Source organism: Passer montanus, unplaced genomic scaffold (assembly GCF_014805655.1).
Source record: "Passer montanus isolate IOZ18808 unplaced genomic scaffold, ASM1480565v1 scaffold22, whole genome shotgun sequence".
In the NCBI taxonomy this organism is placed as follows: domain Eukaryota; kingdom Metazoa; phylum Chordata; class Aves; order Passeriformes; family Passeridae; genus Passer; species Passer montanus.
This window is the reverse complement of record NW_024366815.1, coordinates 3293845-3304617: the sequence shown is the minus strand read 5'-3', so window position 1 is coordinate 3304617 and position 10773 is coordinate 3293845. Positions and strand designations below refer to the sequence as shown.

General features: G+C 37.2%; 1 protein-coding gene across 2 annotated transcripts in view; it reads left to right on the top strand.

Moving 5' to 3' along the window:
* The first annotated feature begins 117 nt into the window (after positions 1–117).
* FYB1 (FYN binding protein 1) overlaps positions 118–10773 on the top strand; it is a 63444-nt gene continuing 52788 nt past the window's right edge. For both annotated transcript variants that reach the window (XM_039710028.1, XM_039710025.1), the window contains exon 1: positions 118–3684. In XM_039710028.1, coding sequence (XP_039565962.1) covers positions 3682–3684 — 3 coding nt within the window. In that variant the 5' untranslated portion in view covers positions 118–3681. The remainder of the gene's footprint in view (positions 3685–10773) is intronic.

Sequence of the window (10773 nt, the reverse complement as noted above, 5' to 3'; positions counted from 1 at the left end):
CTTTTATTTGTCTATTGCTGTCATTAGAATATGGATATGCTATCTTTGTTAGTCAATGGAGTGTCTCTTTATTAATGTTTTTCATCATTATTTCTAGCATGTTTTCAAACTGATTTTCAAGAACTCAAATCCAGCATAGTTATAAGAATAATGTATATTGCATCATTTACTTGGCAGTACATTGTTAGAGAAGAACTTTGAAGAGTCATTGTCTTCAGCAAAATGCCCTTGGAGATTTATTTCAGCCCTATGTTTTACATCTAATTCATGGCACAGATCACCAGGATGTTTACGAAAACATGCAGCTTCACTAGAGCTATTATGCTTGCTCCTCACAATATTTGCAGAATAGTTCATCACTGTGTCTTGACTTTGTCAATGAGTTAAAGATTTTATGAGACATCAGAGGCACATTACAAAGGGACAAAAGAATTGTCCTATTACTATCCAGATTATAGCAGAAATTTCAAAACAAGGAAACAAGGCTGGCGCAATTATGTTGTCACTGAACTTACTTGTCCATCTTCCTCAGTGACTTTTGAACCCAGCATACAATTACTGGAAAATTTGTCTGGAATGAGGAGGAAGGATAGCTCTCAAACAGGTATAATTTTAAAAGGCAGCTAACTTGGGAAAACCAAAAGAAATCAGCGTCCCCTTTGAGGAAAAGGTAACCATGCTAACTTAGCTATACTACTAGACATTGGAAGATCCCCTTGGAAGCAAGATATAAGGAAACAGTTAATAACAAAGATATATGAGGGCTGAGTGGTTTGGAAATACAGAAACAGTAGATGACATCAGATCAATGAGATTAGTCCCTTGCACAGTGGCAGTCCAGATCTGGAAGAGTCCCCTGGAACATTCTTTGTCTTCTTCCTGCCCACCATGAGTGACTCTAAAGACTCTGAGTACCCAAGATAAAACATCACCAAAGAAAGCAGGAGAGAAAACCACAAAATCTACTGTGCTACAAATATTAGATGGAAAAAAGACCTTTCACTGGTCCTGTCACCATGAATAGTCCCTTCAGACCACAGGAATGGCAACAGGTTTCCTCTAAAATATGCTCACACCTGCACCCAGCATTCCTGCAGTCTTCCTGGGACATTTCAGAAAGCCTGAAAACTGACAGGCTTTTTACTGTACTGTGCACCTGTAATAAGGCACCTCTTGGTGAAGAGCTGATGTTACTGTCTCACAGTGGGAGCAGAACTCTCTACCAAGAGTAGAGCTATCAGATACCAGAAAACTTTTAATAGACAGAGCAAATCCTAAAGACCTGGTTGTGAAAACATTCCTACTTTAAAAAAAAAAGTGGTAAGAGAATAGGCTTAGAGTAACCTACCATAATCTAACACACAATGTGAGCAGACATGGTGACCAAGCATCTTTCCAGTACAGTTAGTAATCTGTCTCTCATAAGCAAATTTTTTTCCAGCAGAATTATCCCTGTCCTGTTATTCAATGTCTTTCCTAAATTGCTCATGTAGTACAAGCAACCCTTACTGATCTCCTTCCTCCTCTATGTTCTTTGGAAGATCATTTCTGAATGTGAATGAATATAAATTATAATATAATTCCCACTTTAAATGTAGTTGCAACTTATTTAGACACACTTGATTTCAATCCCATATTTTTTGGTAGAAATGCTCCTTCTTACTTGATACTTACAGACCTTCATCTCCACTTTCTCAAGCTCTTTCATTGTCTTTTCAGGAAGTCCTACTCATTCTGTAAGTCTCCACTTGGTCACTCAGCATATTTGACCAGAGCTGCACACAAAACTCTAAACAAGCCCTCACCAGTCCTCTGCACAAATTTTTTTCCTGCCTCTCCCAAAAATCATTTGCCTAATCTGCACTCAAATTACATGTACTTTCCACATGTGCATGTCATGTTAGTGACTCATTGTGTCCCTGGCACAAAGCAAAAAAGTTTTCTTTCCATCCTTAAGTATATGACTTTGCTATTAAAATTTGGTTGAGTTCTATCACTCCGATACACAAATTCTTCTCCTCCTTCCTGTATAACCTATTGGCTCACTCAGGATGATAACTGCTTAGCTTAGAATATCTTCAGGTAACATCAGTATAGGCCCTTCTCTTGAACCAGACCCAAGTAATGGATCAGACAGGATCAGACCCATGACTGATGCCTGCAGAACACTGCAAGTAATCCCAATTAAACTCAGTAATTCCCTTTCTGCTAAAGAGATGTGGCTTTAACCATCTCCTAGTCTACCTTACAGTCCTTCTGATAGGTCACATCTTCTCCCAATTCCTGTCACTTAAATTTCAACATAGGATATCACCTGAAATACTCTGCTGAAATCTAGACAAATAAGTAAATTGTATTGCCTTTGCCTTAAATGCCAGCTCAGCTTTGCAAAACAGGTATTAATTAATTTATTTATTAAGAAACATAATCCCTTGTTAGTGAAATCTATATTAGATGTAGCTACATATATCTGATGTTTTCTCATTCAAATAGGTTTTTTCAAAATTTTTCTTGTGGTCAAGGAAATAAGCATGTAGCTGCCCTGGTGACTTCCTGGTTTTAGGAAAATAGGTAGAGTGTTTGCTAATTGCCCTTATAAGTATCTGTAGTTGTATTTGCTGTTATCTATATAATAGATTGTGTTGATATATTTGAGTGAAAGTTTAATAGAAAGCAAATTATTTGAGACTTACATCAATACAGTAATATTTTCAGTGCTGTAGCAGTGAGATTTTAGGAAAATCCTGATTTCCCCACAGAATGCAGTTTAAACCTTGCTTCTGACACAGATATAGTACTTTCCGTTTTTTTATGATTATATTTATTTATCCCCCATTGATTCATACTGAGAAGATTGGTCACTGAAAACTCAACTGATTGTTATTTAGAAGTTAGGCATCACCAATATATACTACTACCCTCTTTTCTGCATTAGCCAGCACTTCACTCCTCTTCTTCCTTCTTTCACCACTTTTCATTGAGTTTTTTGTTTTAGTTTTTGGGTTTTTTTCTAGATCTAGTTCACTGAAGTTTATGGCCATATGCCTTCTTCCTTTAATTTTTGTGCACAGGAAGTCTGCAGCACTACAGAACTTTAATACTCTGTCTGACCAGGACAATCCTATTTTTCTGATAGTATCATCTATGAAGAGCTCAATAATTAAAGGCTAATTGATATAGATATAGTTCAGCTTATTAGAGATAGAAAATTCCCTCAGATAATAAACATCCATGAAAGTCTGGGTCAGAAGGAAATGTATGGAATTTACAGTGAAGCCTAAATATAGGCAAATTCAGGAACCTTGAGTATGGAAAATAAAACCAAAATACATTTGCCTTTTTAATTCAGTCAAAGTTTACTGAAAAGAATAACTATATAATATTATCTTCAGCATAGACCTGGTTTACATGAAAATCTTGGAAGCAATTAAATGAATGAATAAAACCTATTCATCCTTCACAGCAGTGCAACATAACCCAAACAAATACTGTTTACAATTCTGCTAGGTCTCTGATACTGTGCAAAATAAGAATACTGCTGATATCTTTGCATGTGAAGGCTGGATAGACCACGTACACTCTCTAAAGAAATATTCACAGTGAAGGACAATGAACATCTTTCACCCCTCTAGTTCAGTACCTACTCCTCAGCAGGCTTGAGGAGACAGAAAAACTAGAATTATGGTAAGTACAGGACTTCATTAATTTATTTTTTATTACATGGATTCATTAGCACTAAAGCTGCCATGGATGGGACTGTAAAACTTTAAATTTACTTCTATCAGATTTCAAATCCTTGAATTTGGCTTTCTTCTTTTGAGGGCATGAGGAAGCTTTTTTATTTTTTGGGGTCCTTCATCATCTGAACTGGTTTTTAATTTATTTACTGATTTTGGCATTCAAAATTAAGGAAAACAACTTCTTTCAATGTTAAACTGACAAATTTGTTTGTGTATCCAGAAGAATTCTGCAGTCAAATGTCCGTGTGACACTAGCCAAGAAATGGGAAGGGGTCACACCTTCTAACTAGATTTAAAAAAAAAAATATCTACTATCTTATTCTGCTTCAGCAGGATTTTGTAACTAAAAAGGTAAGGGAATTTATCTGTATATCTTCAGAATAGTTGTATGAGGAGTGTGGTGTGTTGTTGTGTGTTTAGCAAACCGATAGAATATTTTCCTTAGGAAGTCAGTTTCTTTAAACTTTCTGTATGTATCTTTTTGTAAATATTTTATTAACAAATCAAATAGATAATTTCAAGATTAGTGATTTTACAGATAAATGTTGCAAAGTAAGAAATCTGCATAGCTTTTCAGGCCATCTTTTCCCTTGGAAATAATTTAGAACTCCTGAAGTAGCTTGTGTATACTATGTATCATATTACCTATGTCCAAACAATCATCCTACCTGGATGTAGTATTACTAAAGAGGTCGACTTGAAGCTGTCAATCCTGTTTCAAAAGAAAAAAAAAGGTGCCTTGTGATACTTAGAGGTGAAAAAGGTTGTCCATTGCAAGTGCTACTTGAAGAATAATAGTCAAATAGATTGAATAAAGAAAGTGCTTCTCAATAATGCTTCACTAAGTTCTGAGTTTTCTGGTTGAATTTGTCTCTGCTTTATACCATGACTGAATTCTTCCTGAATCCTAAGGAAAGTGTTTACATAAGGGATTATTTTAAAAATTTTAAAAATTGTTTTTATGCCAATAATTCAAGTCACAACTTACTCTAGATTCCATATATATAAACAGGAGCTGAATAAGGACTACCAAAATAGCATCTTGCTGTGCTGTTGCCTGCTGATTTCTAGCTGCCACAAGGATTCTTTAATTTGTACTAGAGGAGACCAAATATGTATGGAATATTTCTATTTGCAAAATCCTACATTAAAAATTGCACAGGAAGTGCACAGTTACTCTTCTGGCATGATTCAAGTGTCTAGCTGCTTTCACAACCAGGTTTGTTTAGAAACAATATGCATGTGGATATGCTGATCACTGAACTTCTGCTATTGACAAATACAGTTTGAAAATATGCAAAAATAGTTTCACTACTTGGATTCAATTTTTTCAAATTTCCAGGTTGTTTTCCCTGATTCCAAATATGAATGACAATTCAAAGTAATGCAAACCATAAATTTATTCCTTTAGTCTATTTTCTTCACAATGCCATACAGAACTGTGGGGAAGGAAGTGCTTTTATCTTTGCATCACAGGCAACCCAACAGTTTCACCAAGGAAGGAAATTACATTTTTTGGTCTTAGTTTTCATGCTGTACAGGTAGAAATTTATATTACAGCAAAATGAGAAGACAAAAGAAAAAATTAGGAGGCAAGCAAAACAAATAACAAAACAAAGTGGAGTGATGAGCGCTCTAAGGAAGTTTGATTTGTGGCAGTTTTACACCAGAAAACAAACCTGTAGAAAAGAATGTATTTTTACAAAAAAAAAGATAGTAAATGAACCTTTTGAACATGAAATTAGGTATAATCTGGTTTTAGTGCATACAGGAAGAGAAGCAGAGAAGAAAGTTAGGCCTGCAAAAACCTGAAATCCAAATAAGGACCAAAACATAGAATTCACTATTTCATTTCTGACCATCACCACAGAGGAAAGTTTAGACCAAAACACTTGGATATAATATGAGATGAAAAAATACCAGAACTACAATAACAGCTTCAGACAGGTGAGACTGAATCTTGTTAACACGAAGGAAAAAAGTTGCATTTGATTTCAAGCCAGGACAGGCTGCATTGGTTCCTGACTTATGAAATATCCCTAAACAAGTCTGTCTTTTTGCAGTGATACTGGTAGTTCTCAGATATACTCTAAGAAGGAAAAAACTTTCAAGATATGTGAATTCAGTAATAAATCTTATGATGGAAATAAGGCCAGCAAAGGAACTTGATTGATCTATTTGATTTACTCTTTAAAGAAAAAAAAGTCTTACAGATTCTGTACAGTAATACATTAAATTATATACAATTATATGTTGATTATAAAATGCTGAATGTCTAAGCACATTCAGAAGGAACCATCTCTTAAGGAACTCTGTGGGAAGGGACTTCTAGCTGCTTGCAAAAATCACTGAGATCACTGGACTTCTGACAGCCACAGAAGACCAGCAGATCTTGCAGAACAGGGAACTCAGCAGACTTTTGAAAAAGATTTGTGCAAAATACAGCTGTCAGCTAAGAACAATAAATTACTCAGGATACCACTGTTTTTCTTAAACATGCATGGGTTTCCTGTCCCCCAAGCTGAACTGGAACAGAAGAAGTAGAGAAACACTCAGCAGACTTTTGAAAAAGATTTGTGCAATATACAGCTGTCAGCTAAGAACAATAAATTACTCAGGATATCATATCACTGTTTTTCTTAAACATGCATGGGTTTTCTGTCCCCCAAGCTGAACTGGAACAGAAGTAGAGAAATATTGAGAGAGAATTTTTTTCCCTGATATTTATGCTACTTTCAAAAATTCTGTAAACTAACATCTGCCCCAATTAAATCCAAAAATGCTTTTTTTTACTCACTGTTTAAGACAGTAGGAAAAACACCATAACAGTAAAGCCAGACAAGCAGCAGGTGGATTGCTGGCAGCACCCGAGGACAGCTTTGCTCTGTGGGTGCATAATGCCCTCTGTTGGCACAGAGGGACACGCTGCACTCAGAGCCTCACCAACACCAGCACCCTAGTTTTAATCTGGTGTCCTGACAGCTTCAGAGCCTCATCATATTGCTGTGGAAAACCATTGGCAAGCCAGGACTCAGAGCCTCACCAACACCAGCACCCTAGTTTTAATCTGGTGTCCTGACAGCTTCAGAGCCTCATCATATTGCTGTGGAAAACCATTGGTAAGCCAGTGGTTTTCTACTACTACATCCACCAGACCATTCACACTGAAATCAGGCAATATTTCAGCCTATTTAAGAGATGCTGAATTAATTGAAACCTTCCCCATCCCTGTACTCTGCAACTTGGACAAAAAACACATTTGCAGACATATTTAGAGTGCAGAACAACAATACCCTTCATATGATCTTTATTTGTTAAAGTTTTTCATATTTGTGGTGAATGGTGGGGGAGGGAGGAGGAGGGAAAGCTAATATAGGAAAATGTGTTAGATATGCAAATTAGACAAAGATAAATCATATGCATAAACAAATGTAAATATTAAGCTGATACAGAACATATCATGTGACTGTGTTAACATCTCCAGATAGCATAATGCAGAAAACACAAGAATATTAAAAGGTGCACTTTTAATTATTTAATATTTAAAGGCACACTTTTTGTGACAGGAGCAGTTTTAGTGTTTATCAGTAAATCATCTACACCTGAATCAACATTCTAGGATTAAGAACCTGCTGGGATTTGTGGGTTCATTTCAACAGAAAGTAATCTTTTCAGATATTTTTTTCTTACAAACTATTCATATTGGGTCTTTTCATAGTTAAGGAAAAAAAATAACAGTAGTTCTTCAGCAGAGTTCAGGAGCATTTACAGGAAAAATATGAAATTAACAAAAAGAGCACCTACCTTCAGCCACAACCCTCAATGTAAAAGGTGAAGTACACAGAAAATTAAGAATGGAAAAATTACACAGAAATGTACCAAAACAAAGCCACGTCTATGTTCCAGCACTGAAATTGTGAACAACGGTCTCTCTAACTTGCAATATCCTCTTGAAGAGTAATGAAAATTATTTATTACACCTTTAAAAATGGGACATGTAAGAAATTTGCCAAATTCAATCCATAATTATAAACAAAATTATTTAATCATTTTAGGGAGTTTACCTTTTCATAGAATGAAATGGGGATCAGAGGATCTTGTGCATATTGTATTTGCAGCTATGGCTGGGTGTTCCTTTCACTTTTGCTCACACATCTCTAATAGCTTTTCTACCCATTAGACTCTTGTTTAGCTAAGTTTTAGAGAGGTGTCACAACCTCTATAATACCACGATTCTTCTCTAAACCCCTGAGGGCATCTGCATTTTGATTCTGAAGGTGAGTCATAGGGAGACCTGTTTTCTTATGTCTTTGGAGAAGAAAAACTTTCAGAAATCATGTCTCCATGCTCTCACTTATCTTCTAAAAAGGCCCTCAGAACATCTCTTTATGTGCAACCATTGATCTCCATCTCTTAGTAATTTTTTTACCTTTTTTTTCAAAATCCTTTTGTTAATCCCTTTTATATCTTAAGGTGTTTATTCCCCAGTGGTCCTGTTTCTATGATTTCTGCGGTCTTGTCTTATTCTCTTATGGATCTTAGTCTTGAATGCATTATTCCACACCTAAGTTTCCAGGGATTTGGGTATTTTCCACACATGACATGAGTTTTCTTATCAAATCTCTTTTCATCATCCCATAAGATAAGTTGTTCCAGCTCAATTTATGCAATAGCAATAGCTCACAAGAATGAACAGTATGGTCTTCCCCAAGCTGACCACTGTTGCATTTCTGCTTCCTGCTGCTCTTCTCCCCGTGACAGTCAGAAGCTGTCCTACCTGACCACTGTTGCATTTCTGCTTCCTGCTGCTCTTCTCCCCGTGACAGTCAGGACAGTCCTATGCTCCACATTAAAAATATTCTGTAGAACTGATGATCTACCCAATGGCCCAATCTTTGATAAATGCTCAGCAGACTCACATTTAAATCTAGCTCATGGTCAGCAAAATGTTGGCAGCATGATCTTGCATAACAAAAAGAATGGATTAATTTTTTTTCGCCATACAATTTAGCATCTGGAGCAAAAAAGCTGCTATATGCTGCCTCATCGGTCATGGCCTGTAACCCCCCTGAGGCAGCAGCAAAACTGAAAGAGACACTGCTGAATTTGCCCTTCTCATTCACCCAAACTGTGTAAACAGCAGATTCAAGTGCCTGAAACAGTGCAAATAACAGACTTGGTAAGTAACTAAATTTGCATCATTGAAGTTAGGAAAGCAGCCATAGCTTCTCTTGATGCCTCAGGTTTTAGCTTTTATATTTTTCAGATGCTGTACTCCTTTAGTGTGAACCTCTGAGCTTCATATTAAGGGATAGTAAGCTCTCTTCACAGAGTAGGTAGACAAAACAATTCCTTCTCTAGCTGGGGACCAAAGACAAATGATCCAAATTTCAGGTCCATGAGCATAACCAAACATGGACTGAAGACAGAAAAACAAGAAGGATGGGACTTCATAAGCTAAAGCTATAACTGGACAATTAACTCCAACATGCAAATGGAACAGAACTTATAAAAGCGTGAGACCCCATGACCAGTCATGCATTTATGACCATTTTGGGTTCACCTTGGGTGTAGCCCTGGTTGGGCTCTTGTTACCACCCAAGGTGTATCCATTGAGGCCTTCTAATAAACACCTACCTTATTCTTTAGCTCCATCTTGTCTCTGTTCTAGGTCAGCCTTCACAAGGCATCACTCTGCCTCTTAGGCAGGGCAGCAGGCAGGCACTGAGCAAACAAATCAGCAGCACCTGTAGGCGATCAGGGAGCCAGGATGCGTGACAGACTAGAAGCCAAGAGAAGGAGGCAAAGCAGAGACTTTATTGGTGTTTTCAAATGTCTGATGGAAGTGCGTCATACTCATCTCAGAGATGCACATGGACAGAGTGAGAGGCAAAAAAGGCATTGGAAGCAACACAAAAAAGGACCCCCAAAATCCCAATTAGTTTTCCTTCTTTTGTTGTTTTGGTTTTGTTGTTGCTGGCGTTCTGAAGGTTAGTTTGTTTGGGTTTTTTTTTCTTTTATTTTTCTTTTATCAGCGATAGAAATCAAATGCTGGTACAATTTAAAGGGTCAGCAGATTTTCCACCCTTGCTCCCTCCGCACCTAAATGATGCTGGAAGGTTAGGATTTGTCACAGGAGAGGCTCCCCCGTTAGAGGTCACTGTTGTGCCAGCGGCCGGGAAAGCCGCCACGTTAAAAACAGGCACGGGATGTTTGTGCCGAGGGAGCGCAGCTTGGAAGGGCTCCCTTCTGTGCACGGCTGGCAGGTGAGACCCATCTGACCAGGGCAGGTGTATGCTGTAAGAAGGGACACACAGCCCACCTACTCTCATTTCACAGGTAGCACATTCCAAACGCTGGATAAAGAGGGGAAAAGTGAGGCTAGCAGAAGAGAGGAAAGCCTTGGGAAATGACAGGAGCATAAGATAGGAAAGAAGAAATGTTATTTTTGAAAGAAACTCTTAGTATGCCAGCAAGGCTTCAGAATATTGGGTTTGTGTACACTCTCTGTCTAAGCTGACTTTACCAAAAGGACTCTTAGCAGATGGAAAATTGATCCTGTTTTTCTGCTGTAATTGCCAGTGGCACAGGTGAATGCATTCTCACTTTAACTTATCCTTTCTTTAATTTATGGATTTATATCAGAGGCTAACCAGTTATTTTAAAGCCAGAAGGTTTTATGACCAACCTGCCACCACCTGCTAAAGATAAGGGATCTGGGATAGCAAAAATTGTTTAAAAGCCTGAAGAATAGGGACATAGAAAAGTTGTCAAGCATTAAGCAAATATTAGGCAGAAGGACTTAGGACATTTTTCCAGAAACATTCTTCTTAAGATGTTTGGATTAAACAGTGTTTTCATTTTTAAACTTTGGTGTCTTTGATTAAAACTATTTCTGAAGTTTTTGAACTTCAGAAAAAAAACCAAACCTATTTCTTTGTGTTTTGAAATGTTTATGATGTGGGAGCATTCTCTTTGTTGTTTTTATTTAGGCCACATCATTGTCTCCTTTTTTTAAGCTTTCCCTTTCCAC